Below are 27964 nucleotides of genomic sequence, written 5' to 3' on the forward strand. Positions count from 1 at the left end.
GTCGTAGAGAAAGTTTAGTTTTTTTCTTTTTGAGGGAAGACTGTAGTGCTTTCTGCTTTGTTATCTTGACCGCATAACTTTTATATATTAATCAGATCTTGCCACCTTTCATTGTTGTTAAATGCCAACGGTTTGGATGCGGGAATCTTTATGGACCTTCATGGAAGAAAACAAAATAATAATAATAATAATAATAATAATAATAATAATAACAAAAACGACAACAAAAACATAATAATAATAATAATAATAATAATAATAATAAAAGAAAGAAAGAAAGAAGAAGAAGAATGAATATGCCAACGAGCGTGTAGTTTAACCAGTTGTTCTATCTAGATAAGAAAACTCAAAGTTGTTCTTTCTAAGTTCTAATACATTCACAAATATTTAACTTAAAAGCCTTTTTGAAAATTTGGGTTAAAATGATTCTTTAATTTTAGCCGTCTATTATACTTTTTCTAAATTTATACTATTTAAATCAATGATACAATTCCACCGATATCATTAATTATATATATGAAGATGAAGGTAACAAGACAAAAAGACATGAATGAATCTATTTTGTTCAACAAGTACGATCATTTGGCCCTATATATAAGACTTGTCCCATAGTTTTCAAGCATCATATCCAACTTTTTATAAATTTGCGTCTAATTTAAGGATTCTTTTCATATACTGATCTCCAAAATCACGTACAATTATACTTTTTATATAGAATTTGTAAAAAAATACGTCACATCAAAAAATAAAATAAAAATATCGTTGTATATATACAAATAATTAATTTACTGATAAAAATTTTATATAATAAATACAAGTATATATAGGTTATTTTAAATATTTACACGTCAAAATTTATATAAATATATAATATAGTCTGTCTTATAATATAAATAAAATAATCATTAATAAATCTCACTTTTATTATGATGAAGATGTGTAAGAGTCTCTGATTTGCCAAACTATATTTTAGTAATCAAATAAATAATAAGCCGATAATACAATATATGAATGATAAACGTCTTTTTAACAAAGTGTATTAATAAAGCAACATCTACGAAAACGACAAACGTAAAAGTTGAGCTGGATCCCACAATATAATAATAATTAATCAACCAATAGAATACAACGTAAACTGAGGTATTCGGTGATGGTGTTTAACTATTGAGTGCAAATAATATTGTCTATGAATATTATTCACTATCAGCTGTCAACGTTAGTTAGTAAATTATTCTGCACAATTCATACATGTTTTATAATACTTTGAAAACATGTAGGTATTAATATACTATCTACTAATTTATTATTAATAATAATTAATTATTATTTTAAATATATATAAAAAATATATTTAAAAAATATATTTATAAAAATATTTTTATTAAATATAATTATAAAAAAAATATTTTTATTAGATATATCTAAAAAATATTTTTATTAAATATAATTATAAATAAGAGTTGATAGAAGTTAGTAGAATTTTATTAGTAACGTAATAAAATTGTAATACTTTTTTTGGAATCATATCTTTTTATATATATATATATATATATAGTAATAATTTATTGATTAATAATAAATTTTTAAATAAAATTTAAATTTATAATAGATTAATTTTTAATTTTTGGTCAAATTAAAAAAATTATGAAAAACAAAAAATTACTAATTTAAAAAAATTATTGTATTTGAATGAAAAAAATAAAGCTCGAATAAATTTACATATAAGATATGTTTATCAGAGTGAGAAAATCTACTTAACCTAGCCAAAAATTTTGCAATGGTAGATTGTTTCAAGGATTATCTGATTATGTTAAAAAAGAAAATGTTCTTGCTTTTTATAGGCTGCGTAATGCAATATTATTGTTTTCTCATCTTAGTCGAATATATAATTGAACTACATCAATTAGTTAATTTAAAAAAGTTTTGTATGTATTAACTTAATTTACATGATAATTTAAAGGTGAATATAAACCTTTATTACTTCAAATTTTTTCGTCGTGCCGGGTTGGTTCAATGTTGATTTCTAATATTAAATGGAGATGTTATTTTCTTGTTTATAGAGTAGTTGATTGGAGAGAAGGTAGTGGGCCATTTTGCGAGGTTAAGTTCTAAACATTATCACGTTCCTTCATTATCTATCTTATGCTTTTTAATTTCCATTATCATATGTGTGTATTATAATGAGAATATGCTATACCTTATAACTTGGTGCAAGGCGGCTTAACAGGACAATATAAAAGACTTGACTATATGCATATATGAATGACATATGAATTTTGAACCATTCAAGAATCTATCTAATCTCCTACCATAATACAAATATTTAGCATTAATTAAAGAGGGCCACAATCTTGATAGCTAGCTATAGCTAATTGTATTCTGTTAAATCTAATTAATTAAAACTGAACCATGTATAATCATAAAGCATTCTGACATAAGTCTAAAATCTTTGTTTAGTCTATTTTTTTAAGTCAACGTCAATTAATTTTTTAATTTTAAATTTTAAATTTTAATTATAACTCTAATAAATCCTAATTAAATTATCTAAGAAAATTAAGAATAATTTTATAATAAAAATAATGGATATTAATTAATTAAAAATTAATTTCCTATACTTCTTTCTTATATTGATTATTACATTACATGTAGGTTCGTGATGCTTACTTGTGTTATCTTGTAAATTTCTTTTAAGTGTACTTTTCGCTTCTAATAATTTTTCCTAATACTCGATTTGATTACTTCAGAAAACAAAAAGGAAAAAATGGGCAGTGTTACGGCACGTCATTTTAATTAACGGCTACGTTACCAACAGCATATCTGTCAACTTTTGCCAACTCTTATTTATAATTGTGTTTTATGGAAGTGTGTTCGTGGATGTGTCTAATAAAAATGTTTTTTTTATGATTGTGTTTAATAGAAGTGTCTTTATAAATATATTTTCTGGATGTGTCTCTTTATATATGTATTTAAAATATATTAATTATTAGACACATCTACATCTACAGACACACTTCCATGAAAGACAAATATAAATAAGAGTTGACAGAAGTTGACAGATAATATATTGGTACCCTATACTTTTCCTTTAATTAATTAGCTTGTTTTTTTTCTAGAAGGAGAACTACTTTATTTATTCTTTACAGTTTACATCAATATTTTAATTTCTATCTGTCCGTCATTATCCATCTTGTGCATGCTTGTGGGTCCTTATGCAGGAATTTTAACAAACCCTTCCAATTGATGAGAAAACAGGAAACGACTTGACATCTCTACATATGCAACCAATTAATTTATATTATCGTAACAAATCAGCAAGGCCTTGATGCCTTTTTACAACTTTATTGAAACTATATACGTGACACTATAATATATCTATATATCTATCTATCTATCTGTATCTATAAATCCTTATACACATGGATTTTACAAATTGCACAAACTACTACATACAGTACCGTGAAGGTAATGGAAGTAGTAGTAGACATAAAAACCAAATACAGCATCTTTTTTGTCCCGTGTCTATACAAGGCAAATTAACACCCAACACAAACTACGTGACAATATACTATTTCTTCCCTACCCTGCCTGTATATTTTACAACCTTGACTGCTTTTTAATTTGTAATGTACACATCTTATTTCATTCAAACTCATTATTATAAAATAAAGCGCCTTTTTTTTTCGGCGTTATATTTTATAATAACAAAAATGAAGGATAGACGAGTACAACATATAGTGGTCGAGTAGAAATGCATATGAATACTAAATGAAATTATCATAAGGTAAAAATTCAGGTGTGATGTGAAGTTGATCCACCTAATGTTTTGAAATGATTTACAAACCTGCATCAAAGGGGACACCAGTGCCGGGAATCCATGAACCACCAGCCAAGAAATCACCAACAGAAAACTTGACAGCCTCAGAGGGACTACTAATAACATGAAAGCCAGGCCAGTGAACCCTGCCAGCAGTGTTAGCACCAGGACCAGTGTTCATGTACTCACCATAATAGAGTGTGCTGAGAGCAAAGCTTCCACTCCATGGTTTCCAACCGGCCGGGTTAATCAAGCCGTCTAGACCGCTCTTCATGATCACGGTTCTTGAGTACTTCTGCCATGGACGCCCAAGGAAGGTCTTGAAGGAGCCCTGAACGGATCTCATGTCGCCGGCAGCAGTTATGCGGCAGTTGTGGATCACGATGCCGGTGTTCTCGTTGGGATCGGTTCTACCTTGGGCGGTGACGGTGATGTCCTGGTTGCCCATGGGTCTTCGGACGTAGATGTTGCAGTTCTGGAGGACGCAGGCGGCGTCGCCGAAGATGAAGTCCACGGTGCCGTACACGTCGCAGTCGCGGTAGAATTGGCGCTGGGCGTAGGCGTATAAGCTGTCTTGGTAGCCCTTGAAGCTGCAGCGGTAGAAGACGGAGTGGTCGGAGCCGGACCGGAGAGCCACCGCCTGGTGCTTCTGTGGACCCGCCGTGTTCTCAAAGGTTATGTCCCGCGCTATGAACCCGTCACCGGAAACCCCTGCCACAAACAAATTAAATATCACACCACCATCTTTATAACAATTTTCGTTAATAATTGTTTTATTTTCTTTTCTTTTATTTCATTTATAATTATTTAATTTCCTTAGTTAATTTAGTCCATAAGTTTTTTTAGGTATGATTAATTCATTATCTGTTTCTTAATTAATCCATGGAATATGAAAAAAATACCGTATTAACCAACGTGGCTTAGGCTTTATAAAAACACTTGAAAATATTTTGGTAAAAATTTGTATATATTTATCTTTATGTAAAATTAACAGATAAAATTTATTAAATAAAAATTTAATTAAATATATTAAATTATTTAATAATTTTTAATTTTTAATTTTATATAAAAATAATTACATATAAATTTTTACTAAATATTTTTTATGTGATAATAATAAGGTTCATATTAAAAATATTTTTTAATTTTTTTTTAAGTTTGAAAACATGCAGTGTTAAAAAAATATATTATATTAATTATATGATAATTAAGAAATTAATATTAATGAAAGGCTATAAATGATATTAGTATATAATAAAAATAATTTAGTATGCAGTAGGAGCAGAAAGTATATATATAAAAAGTTAAAGAAGTTGGAAGAAAAGTAGCAATAGTAGTGATGAGATGTTGTAAAATGACATGCCAATAGGAAAATGATGATGAATTGATTATTGATGATCCGTATCAGTTTGTTGTACAGAAATGAGTACCACCAGTGACAGTGCATGTCCTTTTCCGGCGTCCAGGGGTACGCTATTGATTGATTTATCTTTGAATTGGTTCATCATTATTATAATATTTTATTTTAACGTGTGCATGGTAAGATAATAATAATAATAATATGAATATGAAGAGTTACCAAAAGTAGCTGAACGGAAAGTGGTGGATCCATCTTGTGCGTTACCGTCAGCAGTGACAACGGTAGCGTCAATTCCATCTCCAACTATCATTATGTTCTTCACTGTCTTCTTGATATCAACATTCTCTCTGTAAACTCCTGCTTTCACGTGCACCACAACCCTCCTTCCTCCCCCAATCTTAGCCGCCGCCGCCACTCCCTCCGTTATCGTCTTGTAGTTCCCGCTCCCGTCTTGCGCCACCACCACGTCACCCTTTGGTGGTGTCGCCGCCTGAAGAAGCCTCCTATCGGAAACCGATAGCCATTCAGGGAAGCCGCCATGTCCGTGTTTGTTATGATTTGATGATGATGAAAGCAATAACCTCCTTCTTCCTCTGACTTCTTGCTCCGCTTCTAACATGGACACGGCCTTGGTGATGGACAAGGAGTTGCTGAGCAATTTGGAGAAGTTGGACAGCATGGTTGGAAAGAAGTTTAGGTGAGAATTCAAGTTGAATTCAATGAAACCGTTTTGGCATGTTTGGTGGTTTGCAATGGAAGCACTTTGCCATGTTAACTTGTCGTTTAGGTTTTTCGATTTCATTGAACGGTTCAGCTGATAAATAGTGTCCTCATAGAGCTCCAAACAATCTTCCCAAGCCATCTTGGCTTTCTTGTTTTCTTTGAAGTTTTTAGGGTCCATGGTTGAGACTAGTTGATGGGCTCTAATGGCTTGGTCCATGGTGACCTTAAGGGCCATGCCGTGGAAGGAATAAGAAGGTGAAGAAACATCTTCATCTTGGGTTGATAATAATGTATTTGTAGCTGTCTCAATGTAATGCTTGCAAACATTTGGGTATGGTGTTTGATTGCATGACAATTGTTCTTTGCCATGCACGCATGCAAAGAGAGAGTAAACAATAAGAATGTAACCAATGCAACAGTTCAATGAAAAGAGCTTGTCCATATTTTCTAGGATATGGCAATGCAAATAAGCTTAGGATGTGTGAGATAGAGAAGATTTTCCTAGAAATGGTTGAGTGCTTATGATGAATTGTAAGTGCAAGGAAATGGAGGTATATATAGGCTAGGAACTTGGCTTTGGTAGGCCATGCAGGTACACATATTTGTGGGTGTGGATGCACAATACATCTTCACGATGCACTTTTAATTTATTAGGGTTTTTTTTGCATACATTTTAAAATGATGTTCGCTATAGGGATAGGGATTAACTGGACCCTGCATGATGTTTACGGAACATTGATTACAATGTTAATTAACTAACCAATAGCTTCATACGTGTTTCATCACTTGATGCATTTATAATAAGTACATCTTATGGTACACAATTAAAATAATAATAATAAATTAACAGTCATTATTAGGCTGAAGAAAATAATAATATATATAATCCATCTAGGCGTCCCAAAAGCTCATCAATGGCTTAGCTTGTATATCACATTATTTTAAACAAATGACTTAGAAATGATGTTCAAGTCACTAATAAAGTAATAATATTGTTTTCAACAAATTAAAATTCGAATAGTCATACATACTGTGAGGAATCTTCCGGTTTATGTTTGTATATACAGAAATATTATTAAAACTATGATTTTCTAATAAACTTAATGATAATTAAATTCGTTGAAGGGGTCAAGCTAGTCCACTAGTTTATACACCTCAGTCTGCATTAGATTTTGTTTTCTGCCACATGAATTTCTTTTTGCGACAACTTAGTCTATGTAAAATTTCAAATATTGGACCTTTGGCTAGTTATAGCTTGAAAAATTCTCATGTGTGTTCTAAAGATCGAGTAAATTAGTAAGTTATCTGGTTTATATCATTCATTATTTGATATGTTATTAATAGAAAATTATATTTATTACCTTTATTTTAAATAAAATTTTAAAAAGTGCTTTTAGGAAAACTACATCCATAGTCTAAAAATTAAATTCAAAACAAAAACTAATACATTCACATTGTTATATTATGACATGTCAAATAATAATAATAATAACTTAAACTCATGGTCCATGCATAATAAGACTTTTGAAAGCATTAGTCAACTAATTTCGAGAGATAATGGCCGGCATATTCCGTTCACTCATCATCACGTCCAGCTGCCATTTCATTTTGTTGATTTGATACTATGTTTAACAAATTCCTTATCCTCACCTCTCTTGTGTAAGTAGGAAAATTGCTTTCAAACTAACTTTGATTGTTACAAGATGTTTAAATGAAGCTTTATAAGTACCCAAAATCTTGAATCTTGATAGTATTTCTTCTGGTAATTCAATAATATGCTATTTTTTTTGGTCTAACTATATAGATTGATACCACATATTTTTATACTAGATATCCCATATAGAAGAATAGATATATATAAGAAATATTAAATTAAGTAAAGATAAGATAAAATAATCGTATGATCAGTATTATTATAAATCATAAATACAATAACTTAAGTTATTTTATTTAATATATCATTCATAATTTTATTTATATAATATCTATAATTATATATGTATTATATTTAATAATACACAATTATTTCAACCGTAACTTAAAAATATAAAATAAAATATTTTAAATTAACTTTTTTATTTCTTTTCAAATATTTATATATTTATATATATATGGTTCCATGTTAAAAATAAATTTTAAAAAAATAATTTTATAACATAACATAAGAGTTTCTATAGTTTAAAAATTTAAAATTGGATTTTTGTTGATAAAAAAGTTATCAGCATAATATTAATAAAAAAAATCTATTAAAAAAATTTACAGAAACCTAATTATAAAAGAGGCTTGCAGTAACTTGTTAATTAGTTACGGTAAGTAAGTAATAACTTGAGGTATATATATGTTGTTCCGAAATCCAATCAAGAGAAACTAACAGAAAAGAGAGAAAAGTAATATATCATGCATACATTAATTAGGGTTGGAAGATGTGGCATCCTTTGGTAGCACATAAGCGGAATAGTTCTCCTAATAACACGAAATAGCTCGTGAATCTTTGGGGTTTTGATTATGATACCTATTTTGCCTTTTCAATCTAAACTGGAACCTGAACCAGTAATAATTAGGATTAGGTTAATGTGTCACAGCTTCAACTCATCATAGACGACACAATGCTCTCTATCTCCCACCACACCCATTCAAGAAACCAAAAGCTAAGCAACAAACAGATACGGTTGTTGGTCAGTCGTATACTTTCATGTACGCATACGTATTCTACAATTCTGTTTCGCCACGTGGCACCCCCTTCAAAGTGCTTAATTCGTTCTTATCCTTTGCTTTTCCGTCTAAGTATCTAATGTGAATGCATACGTGTCAGTCCTTTGGCCTTTAATAATTTCTGGCATATTATTAGAAATTGGATACATTAATTTCTGCTTTTGTTTTGCTTCTTCATGCATCGTTCGTTATATGAATATATATTAATTGGTAACTATTATCTAATTTCTTCATCATAATTGAAATTATAGAGCAGAGTCATTTTCGTAATCCCTTTCATTAGGACAAAGACTACTCCAACCACCAAGAGCAAAGGCATAATAGAAAGTTGTGTCCCAAATTAGTAGACTTGCCGCGCGCCATTAAATTTATAAGCAACCTTCACCACACATTTATATATATATTTCTTGTTTTAAGTCAATTTTTTAATATAATAATGGACTAATTCTAGAGTTTCTTAACCGGCCTTCAAAGACACTACTTATAGCTGATAGTGTTCTATTTTATTTTATTTTTCTTAAATTAAACAATTTATTCATCAAGTTGTGTATGTGAAGAGTAACACGCATATATTTCTAAACAAAGTATTAAATATGCTTAGCAATAATTTAGTGTTCACTATATGTATGTTGTGAAAATTTTAACAAGAATTGTAATTATTGAGAACAATCTACGTGTGATTAGCATTTAGGGTTTAGAAGGATGGCAGTAATTTTTAACAATTTTATCCAGTAATTAATCGGTATAAATATTAAATAATTATTTTTGATAAATAAAATTTATTAATTTATATATACAAATTTTGATAAATATAAATATAAATTATTTTAATTTATATATAAATTTTAATAAATATAAAAATAAATTATGTATTTTATATATGCAAATTTTTATAAATATAAATACAAATTATTTTTGGCACTATTAGTGCTTTCTTATGCAATAAACAGTGTGAAGTGATTCCCATCTAATCAAATTCCAGTACCAATCAGATTTTGGACCATGTAGATTATTGGCATAATATTCCAACGTAAAGTTGGATGGTAAATATTTTTCCTTCACATACATCTATTTATATATTAATTCATTGTACTCGTGTTAATCTTCTTGGGTAAGCTGTTAATTTATCTTTCTTGCTTATACTGTGTTGATCCTTCAAACCTTCCACGTACTCAAATACTTGCATGAAATTTTGTACCTAACTCAAAAAGACTTAATTTCATAAAATGGAAGAACTTTCCCTATACATTTTCAACCACATAATTTTAAAGGTACCCTTAATTAGTTTCATGAATTTATACTAATAATTTATAAAACATATCAGATCAACTAATTAATCGTCCTTGTCCAGGGACAAGCGGAAGTTGATACACTTATCAACTTTTTTGTTAATTATTTATAAAGGAAAGTGGCAACTCATCGTTGGAATGAAGGCAAAAACGTGATTAAGACTTACTAACAAAATGTATGATTAGACCTTAATTATAGCATCCAAAATACCATTTATTAGTAGTGTGTGGAAGGATAAGCCATTGACCTATAACAATGGTTGGGTCTCTTCTTCGTACCAATTTTGTTATAAGAATCCGGGTAGTCGATTTTGTAACAATAGTTCTCATTTTCTAGCTTTACTAAGTAGTAGTTGGGGTATTGGGGGAACTTTTTATATAGGCCACACGCTTAAATAATTGCTCAAATTATGGCCAAGTAGTTGCGTAATAAGATTTATCGTTTAAAGGTGTTGGGCTTAATTAGACTAATACTCCAACTCAAATTAAATATATAAATATATAATGGAAAATCAAGTCTTGCTCCATGCCATCACCACTTTTCCATGCTCTACCTGCTTAAACTTTTCTGTGATTTGTATGGTATAAAAATAAGAATATGAAGAATAATGTTTGCTCTATTTTTTTGTGCACGCTTCTTTTGTATATATTTCTTTTATGGTATAAAAGACAATTATTTTTTTAATTTCTTACCAATTATTTTTAACAAAAATTAAAAAATATACCAAAAAGTATATACAAAAATGGTGCTTATAATATACAGTTATTTATATGCTTACAGTAGAGTAATTAAAAATGATGATCACATATATGCTTAAGGGCCGGGTATGCAACAATTTTTTGTTCAAGTTGGTGAAGTCAGCCAATTCTTCTTCGGAGTATATTTATAGTGAAAGGTCATTTCTTAAGTGTAAAATATTTTGATGGTTAGTAAGCTAAGGTATTATTATAATAGAAATTGTAAACAATACTTCCGAAACAAAAATTGCTAGGAATAAAATAAAACTATTAAATATAGTTGTTGCACAAAAACCATCGAATCGATTCGTTAATCATTCCATGTCCAAAATAGTCCCCAACAACCTAGTTTCTGGTAAAGCCAACTAAAACTAGTCCTTGGTTAACTTGTCATATTTGTCTGCAATCCTATCGACTATATGTTCAAATAATCAGTCCCTAATTTTATCTAGGTCCATAACTGTGACAAATACATGCTTGCTTGATATACATAAAGAATTGCTTAGCACAATAATAAGAATGACTAATTTTTTGTTGATAATAGAAAAAAACTAAAACAGTCTGCAGTTACTTCACTTTACAGTCATTAATTGTCACTACAATAAATACGTAATATTAGATATAATACAAGTATAACTATAGATGTTACATGTTTAAAATTACAAATATTAAATTTAAACAAAACAAGTTTAGATTATTATTTCTCTCAATAAGAAAGAATAAAGCAAAAATGGGTGGAGATAAATCAAAGAGGTATTGATAGGGTGGAACATCTAATTCAAAAATAGGAAGATGCATCCATCAATGTTGGGCTTTTCTTTATATTTAAATTAAAAAAATTCATTATTTACCCAAATAAATTAGACCACAAGATTTTATTAATATGCACAATAGTTATATTTTTTCAGACTGAAATTATGAAAATTAAAATTACATAATTTTTATTAGTACTGGCAATAAAAATAAAATACAATAAAATTATTCATTTTTGCACATATTGCCATTTGCCAACAAAAATGAAACATTTTTCCCCCATATTTGCAGTCTCATTGCAGCAAAACAGGCTCTTCACATACAAACACACACAGATCTCATGGATCATATTAATGGAAAAATTAATGATATCATAATTATTATAAAGAGCTGGAAGAGTGATGACAAAAAGGTTAACAGTTTGATTGTTTCATCGGCAAACGAGCCTATTTAATATAGAGGAATGCATTTTTTTTTCTTTTGTGATAATTCTATTGAGTTAAAAAAAATCCCATAGAAGATACAAATATTTAACATATCAATTAGAAATCCAAATATCTCAACAATGCCTCCAAACATGTCTATGTGGTGTGTAATCTTTTGTTAAAAGATTAATAAAATAAATGTGAGAAAAAAAGATGGGATAGCTAGAAAAACACAATTAGTTTAGAATAAAACCTCACTTCAGTCCTTAACTATTTTGTGAATTTTTTTTGCCCTTTATCAATTAAAAAATAATATTATGATCTTTAATTACAGTCTTCGTTAGATTTTTTGTCCCTTCTATTAATGTCTCTGTTTAAACTTAACAGATATATATTATCTACGTATACCATTAATTCAACACGTGTCAAGCAACCATTTAAAGAATAAGGCTTAGTTTGGTAAAGCTTTTGCTTTTTAAAAGTAGCTTATGAAAGCTGTCTTTTAAAAGACAGCTTTTTAAAAGCTGCAGCACTTACGTTTGGTAAATTAAAATCAAATTAAAAATGGCTTTTAATAAGTACAAGCACCATAATTGTGTTTGGTAAAACAGCTTTTAAAAGTTGAAAAAATTATAATAAACATGTTTATAACAAAAAAATAATTTTTTTTTCAAATTCTTTAAAATTTTATATAATATTTTAAAATAAAATAATGTTAAAATAAAAAATTCATAATAAACGTAAATATAATAAATAAATTCTTCTATTTTTTAACTTTAAAATTTTATATAAGTATCATAAAATTTGTATGTAATCCAATGGAATGTTAGTACTGGGTACGTCCATTACCCACCTATGTATATTGGCTCACCTTTACAGATCATAAAAAATGGGACACATATCTCAAATAAACTACTCTTATGATTATATATCTATATTTACATATGTATATACATGTTGTTATTATAATTTGGACTAATGCTCATGCAAAAAAAATTTTATGATTGGTTTTCATCAACCTCTTCCCGTTTCAAAGAACAGAAAAAAACAAACAAAGATAATAGATCTACTGAAAAAATACAAAATTAACGCAAAAAAAATAATATAAATAGATAGAAGTTCATACCTAATATGTGATAGAGATGTATTTGTGTTGAAATTTGTGAAGATTAGGTTGAAAAATAAAAAATATATGAAGATTGTGTTAGATTTTATGAAGGTTAGGAAGAGAAGTTAGAAATATATGAAGATTTTAATGGCAATATAATAGCGGGAAATATGTGCGGGAAAATGAAAAAAATTTGGTAAGCATAAGCCAGCTTTGAAAAGCTCCCTCCTAGGTGCTTTCAAAAGCACCCCTAACTTTTAAAAACCGCAAGCACAAGCACTTGAGCTTTTTAATTTACCAAACGCAAAATGACGTGCTTGTGCTTTTTAAAAGCACAAGCACCTCCTGAAAAAGCTTTACCAAACCCAGCCTAAATCATCTCCTAGTGATTCAGTAAAACGCTGCATTTTGAAGAGGTCAAGAACACTTTACTCCTTCTTCTTCGTCTAAAATTATTTTATGTGTTAAAGAGAATACTCACTAGATTCACAGTCCAAACATGCATATCAGACCAAATAATTGATAATCCCTCTAAAGGTCCCAAGAACTAAGAATAGGATCATCTCCAACTATTAAAAAGTATTCGCCAAATAAGCAATTCTTTCACAACTGAAATGTTACATATACATACTTTGATTCATCTGCAAATAATATATTTCAATGATTGAAATCGAATGTCAAGGAATATGCAGTGAAAAAATTAGAGACAAAAAAAGTAAAAGAGATCCATCAAAACTAAACTTACTAGCTAGCCTTGGGACAAATCGCCCTGTGATGACTCAACAAAACACTGCGTTTTGGAGAGGTCAAGAACGCTTTACTTCTTCTTTCTCTTCTTCGTCTAGAGTAAATTTATGTGCTGAAGAAGAACCTCACCAGATTTACAGTCCATACATGCCCTCAGATCATTGGTAATCCCTCTAAAAGGTCCCAAGAACCAAGCATAGGATCATCTCCAACAATATTAGAAAGTGTTCACCAAAAAAGTAATTCTTTCACAACCGGAATGTTACATGTACATACTTTGATTCGTCTGCAAACAACATATTTGAATTATTGGAATCTAAATATCAAAAAATATGCAGTAGAAAATTTAAAGGGAAAAAGAAGTAAAAGAGATCCATCAAAACTAAGAACTTACTTGTTTGTTCACTTTGTTGAGCTTGAGGCTCTACGGTTTTCAAATCTGATTTTGATGGTTCTAATTTCACCTACAACAAATTAACCAACAAATTTCTACAAACTAAGAAATTTAGTTGAACAACGAAAGGAAGAAGAAATAAAGCGTTTTTGACCTCTCTAAACTACAGTGTTTTACTGAGTTATCAGGGGGAGATTTATCCCTTAAATGGTTGTTTGATACGTATTGAGTTAATGGTACATGTAGGCAAAATTCGTTAGCTCTAGATAATGACATTAACAGAGGAGGAAAAAGGTCTGACAAAGACAGTGATTAGATGCTGCAATATCATTTTTCAATTGATGAGTGGTAGAATGAGAGTTTGCAAAATTATTAAGGACCGGATAGGATTTTACTCATTAGTTTATATCAGTACCTAATTGCTAGTATTTTAAAATTTAAAGAGTTTCATTTTCGTTGATGAATGAAACTGAAAATGAGGGGTGGGGGGATTATTTCATTTTTGTTGTTAGCATGTGCAGAATATACAATTTGTCCGATACAAAAAATAATATAATTTTTATTTTCATATTTTCAGCCAGTGAAAATGCAACCTAATATATATTGATAAATTTTATAATCTAATTTATTTGAGTAAATAATAATTTTTTTATTTAAATATAAAAAGAAACCATTAATATTGTTATTGCGGTGAAGTAGTAAGACCATCTCAAGTAAAAAACTTATTCTAATTCCTATTTATGATTCATTTGTCGTAAAAAATAATTCTATTTCAATTTTAGCGTCATAAACAGCAAATAGAAACTCAAAGTATCTCTCTTCTCTATTAGGAGGAACTAAGTTTAGTCCTTATTGTAGTCCCACTTCATTAATTGATTAAAATAATTAAAATTATTGTAGTTACTATTTTTTTACAATAATATTATTAAAATTTATAAATTAAAAAATAATTCACTATTAGAAAAATATTAATATTAAAAAAAATGAATAACTTCATAAATAACAATACACAATATATAATTCGAGATTAAACTAATTTGTAAAAATACTTAATATAAAAAAAACATAATTAAATTCTATAGTTGATAACAAGTATTGTGAAATTGTCATATGCATTCAATCAAGTTCTTTTTCAATTGTCGACGCTGCTACCTATTCCGAAGTTGGGCATTTTTTTTGAAAAAATTGATGGTATAATGCAAAATCTTCTTCTCTCAACTAAAGTCTTTTGCGACATCGTCATACTCTAGGCCTTGAGCAAAATTTCCAACACAACTGTCTCTTTCATTCTCAACAATAATGTTATGCAATATAATACAAACTCCAGTTACGTTTGCAAGCTTATTCTTTTTCCAAAAGTGCGCTGGACCACATATAATTGCAAAGCTTGCAACACTTCGAATGCTTGCTACACGTCTTTTTTTATCTTTCTTGATATTGTGCAAATAACTTGTATTTCTCCCCTTGTGGTTTTAATATTGATTTGACAAATGTGCCCCATTCAGAATAAATACCATCTGCTATATAGTATCCCAAAGTATAACTATTACCATTGATAGTGTAATTTACCTTCGGAGCACGATCATTTAGAATATCATCAAACACTGGTGAATGATCTAACACATTGATATCGTTATTTGAACCAGAATCTCCAAAGAATGCATACCATATCTAAAGGTCTGAAGATGCTACAACCTCAAGTAATATGGTTGCAACCCACGATAACTACTCATGTGTATACCTTTAAGTATATACCTCTGAGTTTGTAATTTTTGTTCCTTCATCGCCGCTTGAATTTGTAACTCTGATGGTCATAATCTTTTCTCTTGTTCCCTCTCTTGTTCGCTTTTCTTTTTCCCATCTATTAGTTCATTTTTCTAACATTCTTAATATTTTTCATGAAAGATAATTTCTTAACAATCGATGATTTATTTTCGCTAAGATATTCAGACGTATGTGCTTTTTTCTTACCATTTTTCTTGTTTTTCTTTGATCCTTGTGGACGAACGGGAGAGTGCACACCGGTTTCTTCAGCCAACAGTATTTCTAGATTTGTTAATGATGAATATGCTCCAATTGCACAGACCTTGGTTCTCTTTGAACATCCACTTTGTGTTGGTAGTTGGCTTTTCCATTTTTGTTTCAAATGAAGTATATTCCAATACCTCTCAAAAGTGAATTTTTTACCACAATTTATGGAATAAAGTTTATAGACCAACTCCTTTATATCATCAGCATACGAACCACTTCTTATATTTTGACTAACTTGATCGTAACAACCAGCAAATTATGCAACTGACTTATTGATCTTATACCATCATTTCTTACATGCAACTGCCCCCTTTTTATGTCAGCGCTAAATTCTACACGTAGCTGTGGATTCGATTCCAAAATATTTCGCCTTTTTGGTCAGTATCAATTATAGAGTCAGTTGAAACATTCAACTATTCGTTGATCAACATCTCATCCTCTTTCCATTGCCAGTATTAAATACTTGTTGCTTACGATTTTCAATGCCATCATTATTGAAGTCGATAGCATCTAATCCATGAGCATTAACAAAATTCGAATATTGCGAATTTAGACTAGATTGTATCGGAGTCTGAAGGGATGAGTTAGAAGTGCCACCAACACTAGATGAGTCATGAAATGACAAAGATTTGGAGTAACATGTCCCATAGTGGGGTTAAATATTGATGAAAATGAATAATGTGGTGTTTGTGAATTTTTTATTATGCGGTTAAAAAATAAAAAAATTGATTATTACAATAAGGAGCTTGAAAATTGAAATTAGAAAGATTTTATAAATTTAAACTTTAAATGTATTTGGTAGTGTGAAATTTTAATTTAGAATTTGAGAGTTTGGAATTTGAGATAGTAGGATATTTAAAATTTGAAAATTTTTTTATAAATAATTAAAAAAAAGAGTTGAATCAAAACTTTAGTTTCGTAAATTTAAAAAAAATTAAAAAAATAAAAAAATTGTGAAAATAAAAATATATAAATAATATATATAGAATAATAGAATATTAATTTATTAATAATAATGGTCATATATTTTTATTAATATATGTTATATTTAATATATATGCAATGAAAAAAGACATTTCTCGTGGATCAAGGCTAAAGAGTTTCTCTAAGGGAGAACTTTCAATATCTAATAATTTTTTTATCACATAGCAAGTTAATAAAAAAATTAAAAAACATATTATATATATATATATATATATATATATATATATATATATATATATATATATTAGGTGCACGTTAATTAATATATGAGTATATGACTGTGGTATATATGTTATATATATATATATATATATATATATATATATATATTAATAAAAACATATATGACAGTTATTATTAATAAATTAATATGTTGTTATTTATATATTATTTATATATATTTTATTTTTATAATTTTTTTTTTAATCTTCTTTTAAATTTATAAAACTAAAGTTCTACCGATATTATTTTTTGTTTAAAAAAATAGATTCAAACTAATTTAACTCTTTCTTCAATTATTTATCAAAGTTTTTTCAAATTCTAAATATCCATTAATATCAAACTTCAAACTTTTAAATTTCAAATCAAAACTTCACACTATTAAATACATTTCAAAATCCAATTCCACAAAATTTTCTTAATTTTAATTTTCAAACTTGTAAGTAAAATACTCACAACGTAATTGGTCCCAAGATCACTCATTCTCATAAGTAACATTATCATATTTTCAATTTCTCAAACTCACCAACACTCATAATAATGAGAGAATTTCTAATATTTCAAAGAAATATATTCATATTTCATTTTTGGAACACATAATACACAACGCATATGTACCTTTATATAGGCAATGCTTCCTACTAAAATAATAATTTATAAACCACAAATCAATTTTGTAATGACCACCATTTCATGAGTTGGCTTCATGAATCTTCTTTTAACTTGTGCTAGAAACACAACTTGCATTCATGTTCCATAATCTTCTAATTTAGGTTGTTTGGTTTCCAATTTCAATTCAATTTGATTTTGAATTTCTTTAATGTTGTAGCATGTTGTAGTTGTACTACTCTCTTGAATATTCTTGAAAAATCTTTAAACTTCCAATATGTTAGCTTCTAGCAAAATCTAGTAAATTGATGATTATTGTATTCAACTTAAACGTTGCTTTTTTAACTCTTTGACCATTTTGACTTCAACACTTTTCATAAAGTTTCTAATGATGCAAATTGATTTATATTGAATAATAATTAATTATTCCAAGCATTTTTTTCAACTTGTAAAATAAATTTGTCTTCAACGGTTTTGTAAAGATATATGCAACGTGGTCCTCTGTAGAACAATACTCGATCTCAACTTCTTTCTCATTTACCAACTCTCTGATTTTATGAACCCGAATATCAATATGTTTTGATCTTCCATGGAATACTGAATTTTTACAAAGTACAATAACCGACTTGTTATCGCAAAATATTATTGTTGGAGTACTTTGTTTCTCATTCAATTCCTCAAGAATTCTTCTTAGCTAAACTGCTTGTGTTACACAACTTGCTGCTGCTATATATTCTGCTTCTGCTGTAGAGAGTGCTACTATTGGTTGTTTCTTTAACGATCATAAAATTGCACCAGAACCAAGACGAAATATAAACTCTGAAGTACTTTTTCTTGTTTTTATATCTCCGACCCAATCACTATCAGTGTAGCCAACAAGGTTTATTTCATTAGTATTCTCATAATAAATTCCATCATTTAAAGTATCTTTGATATATCGAAGAATTCTTTTTGCCGCTTGCAAATGGTTGGTACAAGACTCCTCCATAAATCTGCTAAGCAAACCAACTCCAAACACAATATCTGGTCTAGTCGCAGTCAAGTACCTTAGACTTCCAATCAAGCTTTTGTAGTATGTGGGATTTACTATTTTTCTTTTATCTTCTCTCAACAATTTGAACTTCTCTTCGACCGGAGTAGAAACTGGTTTTGAGTGCTTCATCTGAAATTTCTTCAAAATATCATTTGCATATTTCTTCTGAGAAATAAAAATTTCATCATCTTTTTGAACTACTTCAATGCCAAGAAAGTGAGACATCAAGCCCATATTTGTCATTTCAAAGTACTTTATCATAGCCTCCCTAAATTCTGTAATTATCTTCAAATTATTGCCAGTAAAGATCAAATTGTCAACATAAAGACACATGATCAAGATATCTCCAGGTTCAACGAACTTGATATAAAGAGTATGTTCAAATGGACATCTTTTGAAACTATTCTGAGTGAAATAAGAATCAATCTTTTTATGCCACGCTCCAATCGGCTTCTTATCTACTGGTAAATCTGTCAGCTGTCATGTGTCATTCTTCTTAATAGCATGAATCTCCTCATCCATTGCTTTCTTCCAACTGTAATCTCTGGAGACTTCTTCAAAGTTCAACGGCTCACAATATGAAAATAAAGCAAAATTTATGATTTCTTCATTGGACAGATCGTTGTCATTGCCAACTTCATATTCTGCTAATCTAGCAGGTAATCTCCGCTCTCTTTGAGATCTTCTAAATGATTTTGGTTGTTCAGTTGTATCAGGTTGTCTTTCTTCTACTTCATCACACGTATTTGGAATTATAGTCAGCTGCTTTTCTGTCTTTGTGTTCTAGTCCCACATGTCTTTCTCGTCAAACGTCATGTCTCTGCTGATCACTTTCTTTGATTCTGGATTATACAGCTTGTATGCTTTTGAGTCTGTGCTATAGCCGATAAAGATACACTTCTCGCCTTTGTCATCTAACTTATTCCTTAATTGATCTGGTATGTGGGCATAAGTGATACACCCAAAAACTTTGAAATGATAGATGGAAGGCCGCTTTCGACTCCAAGCTTCCTCTGGAGTTTTATCACGAACACTCTTCATTGGACATCTATTTAAAATATGAACTGCTGTTGCGATTACTTTTGCTCAAAATTCTTTAGGCATTTGTTTTGACTTGAGCATGCATCTGATCATATCCATGATGGTTCTATTTTTTCTTTCAGCAACTCCATTTTATTGAGGAGTATATCTAGTTGTTAGTTGGTGTTGAATTCCGTGTTATTTAAAATAATCTGAACAAGCAAGATATTGTGTTTCTCTGTCTGTTATGAGAATTTTGATTTTACAGCCACTTTGTTTTTCAACAAACGCCTTGAATGTCTTGAAGGTATCATATGCTTCTGATTTCTTGTTCAGAAAGTATACCCAAAAATGATAAAGTACCTGCTACCACCATTACTTAGAACTTCAATAGAACAGATATCTGAATGCATAATTTCAAGTAATCTTCTGGCTCTCCATGACTTTCATGTAGGGAATGGATCTCTGTGCTTCTTTTTCAGTTGATAAATCTTACAAACACAATAGGGAATATGAATCTGTGGTAGACCAGAAATAAGTTCTTTTCTTGACATGTAGTTCACGCCAGAAAAATGAAAATGTCCAAACCGCATATGCCACAGCCAGTTATCACCAAGTATCACAAAACTCTTACAAGAGGGATTAACATGTTGAATTTTTAACGAAAACATTCTGTTTGAAGTCATCTTTGCTTTATCTATCAACCTTCCACTGTTGTCAAACACAGTGTAATATCCACGATAAGTTATCATCTTATATCCCTTCTCAGATAATTGCCCCATACTCAGTAAATTGTAATCAAGTTCAGGAGTATAGAGAACATAAAAAATATAACTCAAAGAACCACCCTTCAATCTAATTGGTATGTGCCATTTTCCTTCAATAGGGATCTTTTACTATCACCAAACTTCAATAATAGTTTAACTGAATCATCTAATGAAGAAAATAACTCCTTTCTACCAGACATATGATTACTGCAGGCATTATCCAAGTACCATATATTTTCATCTTCAACACATGAATTACTTGTAAAAAATAAAGTTTGAGTACCCGGATTATCATCAATATTTTGATACTAATTTGTTGCAACGTGTGCTTGATTGTTATTCATCATTTTGAATCTACTGCTTTGTGTCCATACTTTCCACAATGAAAGCATTTGAAATTGGTTCTTTCTTGATAAAATTGCCTCGACCTCTTCCTCGGTTGACAGGCCTAAAATTTGTTCCACCTCTTCCTTGATTAGGTGGTGTAAAATTATTATAGCTTCCTTGGTTGTAATTGCCACGACCTCTTCCTCTGAAGCTTCCTCTTCCTCTACTTTGAAAATTAAAACCACGACCTCGTCATTCTTGTGTCCGGCTTGATTCTGCAACATTGTTTAAATTACTCGACTTTTCAGGGTTTCCTCGGTTGATTTTTCTGACTTCTCCAGTATTCTACTGATGTGGCTTTCCATGGTTCCTTGTAACTCTACAATCGTCATGGTATCCATATCGTGTGACTCTAGTATCGTAGTCACCACATGGTCATACTTCATCGGCATGGTGCAAAGAATTTTCTTCACCACTTTACTATTGAGCATATCTTCTCCATAGACTATCATCTTATTGACAAGATCTGTAACACGAGTAAAATATTGCTAAACAGTCTCTAAGCTAGACATATCATATCTTTCATATTCTCTTCTCAAAGATTGTAGCTTTGCTTTCTGAGCTTTATCTACGCCTTTGTATAATAGTTTCAACGTGTTCCATGCTTCTCTCGCACTTTTGGCATTCGCTATTTTTTCAAACACCGTATAATCTACTCCTTGATGAATTTGAGATAGTGCCAATTGATTTTTTCTCAGTTGGGCAGCATCTACTCCTTCCTGCAAATCCGGTTCAATGAAATTCCACAGGTTCTGAGCCTTCAAATGGGTAGACATCAAAATCTTCCAATAACTATAATTAAGTTTTTCATCTAACTTGGGACTGGACCACACAATATTAAAAGTGTTTGCCATATTGACTCTATGAATAAACAACTATGTGAGAACTCTCTCACACCTCACAAACTCTCAAACACTAGGCGCTGGATTAACCAGCTCTGATACCAAATGTAAGTAGAATACCCACAACTTAATTGGCCCCAAGATCACTCATTCTCATAAATAACACTATCATATTTTCAATCTCTCAAACTCATCAACACTCATAATAATAAGGAGAGAATTTCTAATATTTCAAAGAAACATATTCATTTCATTTTTGGAACACATAATACACAAGGCATATGTGCCTTTATATAGGCAATGCTTCCTACTGAAATAATAATTTATGAACCACAAATCAATTTTGTAATGACCACCATTTCATGAGTTGGATTCATGAATCTTCTTTCAACTTGTGCTAGAAACACAACTTGCATTCATGAAGTTTCCATAATCTTCTAATTTAGGTTGTTTGGTTTCCAATTTAATATTCAATTTAATTTTGAATTTCTTTAATGTTGTAGCATGTTGTAGTTGTACTACTCTCTTGAATATTCTTGAAAAATCTTCAAACTTCCAATATGTTAGCTTCTATCAAAATCTAGCAAATTGATGATTATTGTATTCAACTTAAACTTTGCTTCTTTAACTCTTTGGCCATTTTGACTTCAACACTTTTCATAAAGATTCTAATTATGCAAATTGATTTATAACGAATAACAAAGCTCCTTGTAATAACTAATTTCCTATTTTCTAACCACATAATCAAAATTCACAAACACCACGTTATCCATTTTCATCCATATTTAACCCCTCTATCAGAAATATTACTCTAACCACCTTGCCGTTTTCAACTCAATTTAATGCATCGAGACATGACTCATATGGTGTTAGTGACTCTTCTAACTCATCCCTTCAGACTCTGATACAATTTAGTCCAAATTTACAATATTTAGATTTTGCCAACCCTCATGGATTAGATATTATCTACTTCAATGATGATGACATTGAAAATAGTATTCAACACTGGCGATAGGAAGAGGATGAGATGTTGATTAATGAATGGTTGAATATTTCAACTGACCTTATAGTGGTACCAACCAAAAAGACGAAACATTTTTTTAATGGAATTCACAGCTACTTGTAGAATTTAGCGCTGACATGAAAAGGAGAATAGTTACATGTAAGAAACGATGGTATAAGATCAACAAGACAGTTGCACAATTTGCTGGTTGCTATGATCAAGCTAGTCGAAACATAAGGAGTGGTTCGAATGCTAATGATTTGAAGGAGTGATGAGCGGATAATTTATACGCTTTTTGGCATTATTTTTATATAGTTTTTAGTATGATTTAGTTAGTTTTTAGTATATTTTTATTAGTTTTTAAGCAAAATTCACATTTCTGGATTTTACTATGAGTTTGTGTGTTTTTCTGTGATTTCAGGTATTTTCTGGCTGAAATTGAGGGACCTGAGCAAAAATCTGATTCAGAGGCTGACAAAGGACTGCAGATGCTGTTGGATTCTGACCTCCCTGCACTCGAAGTGGATTTTCTGGAGCTACAGAACTCCAAATGGTGCGCTCTCAATTGCGTTGGAAAGTAGACATCCAGAGCTTTCCAGCAATATATACTAGTCTATACTTTACGCGAGTTTTGATGACGTAAAATAGCGTCAAAATGCCAGCTCTCTGCCCTTTTCTGGCGTCAAAACGCCAAAACTGGCATAAAAGTTGGAGTTAAACGTCCAAACTGGCACCCAAGCTGGTGTTTAACTCCAAGGAAGACCTCTACACGTGTAAAACTCAATGCTCAGCCCAAGCACACACCAAGTGGGCCCAGAAGTGGATTTCTGCATCATTTACTTATTTCTGTAAACCCTAGTAGCTAGTTTTCTTATAAATAGGACTTTTTACTATTGTATTTTCATCTTCGGATCATAGAGACATTCTGGATATCATATTTTCATATTTGGAGAGGCTGGCCATTCGGCCATGCCTAGACCTCCAGACCACTTATGTATTTTCAACGGTGGAGTTTCTACACACCATAGATTAAGGTGTGGAGCTCTGCTATTCCTCGAGTATTAATGCAAAGTACTACTATTTTTTATTCAATTCATGCTTATTCCTATTCTAAGATATTCGCTTGCACTTCAACATGATGAATGTGATGATCCGTGACACTCATCATTATTCTCAACCTATGAACGCGAGCCTGACAACCACTCCATTTCTACCTTAGATCGAGCGTATATCTCTCAGCCTCCATTCCGAAAGATCGGAGTCTTCGTGGTATAAGCTAGAATTATTGGCGGCCATTCCTGAGCTCCGAAAAGTCTAAACCTTGTCTGTGGTATTCCGAGTAGGATCTGAGAAAGGATGACTGTGACGAGCTTCAAACTCGCAAGTGTTGGGCATAGTGACAGACGCAAAAAGATCACTGGATTCTATTCCAACATGATCGAGAACTGACAGATGATTAGCCGTGCGGTGACAGCGTATTTGGACCATTTTCACTAAGAGGATGGGAAGTAACCATTGACAACGGTGATGCCCAACATACAGCTTGCCATGGAAAGGAGTATGAAGGATTGGATGAAGGCAGTGGGAAAGCAGAGATTCAACAGGAACAAAGCATCTCTATGCACTTATCTGAAATTCTCACCAATGAATTACTTAAGTATCTCTATCTTTATTTTCTGTTTATTTATCTTTTAATTATTAAAACTCCATAACCATTTGAATCCGCCTGACTGAGATTTACAAGGTGACCATAGCTTGCTTCAAGCCGACAATCTCCGTGGGATCGACCCCTTACTCACGTAAGATTTATTACTTGGACGACCCAGTGCACTTGCCGGTTAGTTGTGTGAAGTTGTGAAAAAGAGTTGAGATTACAATTGTGCGTACCAAGTTGTTGGCGCCATTGTGTATCACAATTTCGTGCACCAAGTTTTTGGCGCCGTTGCCGGGGATTATTCGAGTTTGGACAACTGACGGTTCATCTTGTTGCTCAGATTAGGTAATTTTTATTTTCTTTTCAAAAAGTTTTCAAAAATTTTTTTCTTCTTTTTCGTTTTTCAAAAAAATAATTTTCAAAAAATCTAAAAAAATTCATAAAATCATAAAAACTCAAAAATATTTCATGGTTCTTGTTTGAATCTAAGGCCAAAATTTAAGTTTAGTGTCAATTGCATGATTTTAATTGTCTTGCAATTTTCGAAACACATGCATTGTGTTCTTGATGATCTTCAAGTCGTTCTTGATGAATTGCCTTGTTTGATCTTCATGATTTATTGATTTGCACTGCATGATGTTCTACATATGCATTCTTGCATTCATATGGCCCAAACATGAGAAAGTTCTAAGTTTGGTGTCCTCCATGTTTTCTTTCATTAAGAAAACTGAGTTCTTGATGTTTATCTTGATCTTCAAGATTGTTCTTGGTGTTCATCTTGACGTTCATAATGTTCTTGCATATATCTTGTGTTTTGATCCAAGAATTATATATATTTTGACTCATTTTGTTATTTTTCAAAATTGAAAACATATCTTCTTGAACAAAGAATTTAGCAAAATGAAGATCCAATCAAGAACATAAAGTAGAGGAATTACAGAGAAAAAGCTGGGCGTTCAAAACACCCAGTGAAGAAGGAAAACTGGCGTTTAAACGCCAGCCAGGGTACCTGGCTGAGCATTTAAACGCCCAAACCATGCAGCAATTGGGCGTTAAACGCCCAAAACATGCAGCTCCTGGGCGTTTAACGCCAGGATGACATAAGGAGAGGAATTTTGTTTTCAAATCAAATCTTTTTCAAATTTTCATATTTTTTCAAAATCAAATCTTTTTCAAATCAAATATTTTCAATCATATCGTTTTCAAAGTCATATCTTTTCAAACATATCTTTTTCAAAAATCAAATATTTTCCTCATATTTTCAAAAATCTTGATTCAAAAATTTCAAGTTTGTTACTTTCTTGTTAAGAGAGATTCAATATTTGAAATTTAGAATCATATCTTTTAGTTTCTTGTTAATCAAGTCATTAACTTTTTAAAAGTCAAATCTTGTTAATTTTATCTTTTCAACCATATCTTTTTAAATCATATCTTTTTCAAATCACATTTTTTTAAATTCTAATTTCAAAATCTTTTTATAACTTCTTATCTTTTTCAACTTTATTTCTTATCTTTTTTTTTTCAAACCACAACCAATTTTTCAAAGATTTATTTTAAATTTTATTCTTCTTATTTTTGAAAATTCTCCCCCTTCTCTTATCTTTTTCTATTTAACCACTAACATTCCTCCTCCATTATCAATTTGAACTCCATCTCTCTTGGTGTGTTTGAATTATTCCTTACCTACCTCATCCTTCCATTCTTGTTTTCCTCTGACACCTCAAGGAATCTCTATACTGTGACATAGAGGATTCCATATTTTTTTATTTTCTTCTCTTTCATATGAGCAGGAACAAAGATAAAGGCATACTTGTTGAAGCTGATCCTGAACCTGAAAGGACTCTGAAGAGGAAGCTAAGAGCAGCTAAAGCACAAAACTCTGAAGAGGACCTCACTGAAATTTTTGAAAAGGAAGCAGCAAAAGAAACAATTATGGACGAACCAAACAACAATACAAGGAAGATGCTTGGTGATTTTACTACACCAACTTCCAACTTCTATGGAAGAAGCATCTCAATCCCTGCCATAGAAGCAAATAATTTTGAGCTAAAGCCTCAATTAGTTTCTCTACTGCAACAGAACTGCAAGTTTTATGGACTTCCATCAGAAGACCCTTATCAATTTTTAACTGAGTTCTTTCTTAGCCAAGTTCTTTCCTCCTCAAAAGTTGAGCAAGCTTAGAGTGGATGTTTAGACCTTCAGACAAAAAGATTGTGAGTCCCTTTATGAAGCTTGGGAAAGATACAAGCAGCTGACCAAAAAGTGTCCTTCTGACATGCTTTCAGAATGGACCACATTAGATATATTCTATGATGGTCTGTCTGAATTTTTCAAGATGTCACTGGACCATTCTGCAGGTGGATCCATTTACCTAAAGAAAACACCTGCAGAAGCTCAGGAACTTATTGAAATGGTTGCAAATAACCAATTCATGTATACCTCTGAGAGGAATCCTGTGAGCAATGGGACGCCTCAAAAGATAGGAGTTCTTGAAATTGATGCTCTAAATGTCATACTGGCTCAGAACAAAATATTAACCCAACAAGTCAATATGATCTCTCAGAGTCTGAATGGATTGCAAAATACATCCATCAGTACTAAAGAAGCATCTTCTGAAGAAGAAGCTTATGATCCTGAGAACCCTACAATGGCAGAGGTGAATTACATGGGTGAAGCCTTTGGCAACACCTATAATCCTTCATGAAAAAATCATCCAAATTTTTCATGGAAGGATCAACAAAAGCAAGGCTTCAATAATAACAATGGTGGAGGAAACAGGTTTAGCAATAGCAAACCTTTCCCATCATCATCTCAGCAACAGACAGAGCATTCTGAGCAAAACCCTTCTAGCTTAGCAAACATAGTCTCTGATCTATCTAAGGCCACTCTTAGTTTCATGACTGAAACAAGATCCTCCATTAGAAATTTGGAGGCACAAGTGGGCCAGCTGAGTAAAAGGGTTACTAAAACTCCTCCTGGCACTCTCCCAAGCAATACAAAAGAGAATCCCAAAGGAGAATGCAAGGCCATTGATATAATCAACATGGCCAAAACCTTAGAGGAGGAGGAGGACGTGAATCCCAATGAGGAAGACCTCAGGGGACATCCAATGATCAGTACAGAATTCGCTAATGAGGAACCAAAGGAATCTGAGGCTCATACAGAGACCATAGAGATTCCCTTGGACCTCCTTCTACCATTCATGAGCTCTGATGACTATTCATCTTCTGAAGAGGATGAAGACATCGTTGAAGGGCAAGTTGCCCAATATTTAGGAGCAATTATGAAGCTGAATGTCAAGCTGTTTGGTAATGAGAATTGGTTGGAAGAGCATCCCTTGCTCACCAATGAA

The 27964-nt window shown here is 31.1% G+C and overlaps 2 protein-coding genes across 2 annotated transcripts; both read right to left on the minus strand.

Moving 5' to 3' along the window:
- Positions 1-3273: 3273 nt before the first annotated feature.
- LOC130967302 (pectinesterase-like) lies at positions 3274-6408 on the minus strand. The gene is made up of 2 exons (XM_057892119.1): positions 5394-6408; positions 3274-4525 (listed from the first exon to the last, which is right to left on the minus strand). The coding sequence occupies exons 1-2, from the start codon at positions 6337-6339 to the stop codon at positions 3834-3836; spliced, it is 1638 nt and encodes a 545-aa protein (XP_057748102.1). The 5' UTR covers positions 6340-6408; the 3' UTR covers positions 3274-3833.
- A 12279-nt stretch (positions 6409-18687) lies between these two features.
- On the minus strand, positions 18688-19272 carry LOC130965993 (uncharacterized mitochondrial protein AtMg00810-like). The gene has a single exon (XM_057890739.1). It carries the CDS (start codon positions 19270-19272, stop codon positions 18688-18690), a length of 585 nt encoding a protein of 194 aa, XP_057746722.1.
- Positions 19273-27964: the final 8692 nt, after the last annotated feature.

This window comes from Arachis stenosperma, chromosome 3 (assembly GCF_014773155.1).
Source record: "Arachis stenosperma cultivar V10309 chromosome 3, arast.V10309.gnm1.PFL2, whole genome shotgun sequence".
Classification (NCBI taxonomy): Eukaryota; Viridiplantae; Streptophyta; class Magnoliopsida; order Fabales; family Fabaceae; genus Arachis; species Arachis stenosperma.

Coding starts and splice junctions, on each gene's coding strand:
- LOC130967302 (XM_057892119.1), bottom strand. CDS start 6,339: ATGGACAAGCTCTTTTCATTGAACTGTTGCATTGGTTACATTCTTATT. Junction 4,526..5,393: donor TTTCCGTTCAGCTACTTTTG/GTAACTCTTCAT, acceptor TGTTTGTGGCAG/GGGTTTCCGGTGACGGGTTC.
- LOC130965993 (XM_057890739.1), bottom strand. CDS start 19,272: ATGTGTCTTTATGTTGACAATTTGATCTTTACTGGCAATAATTTGAAG.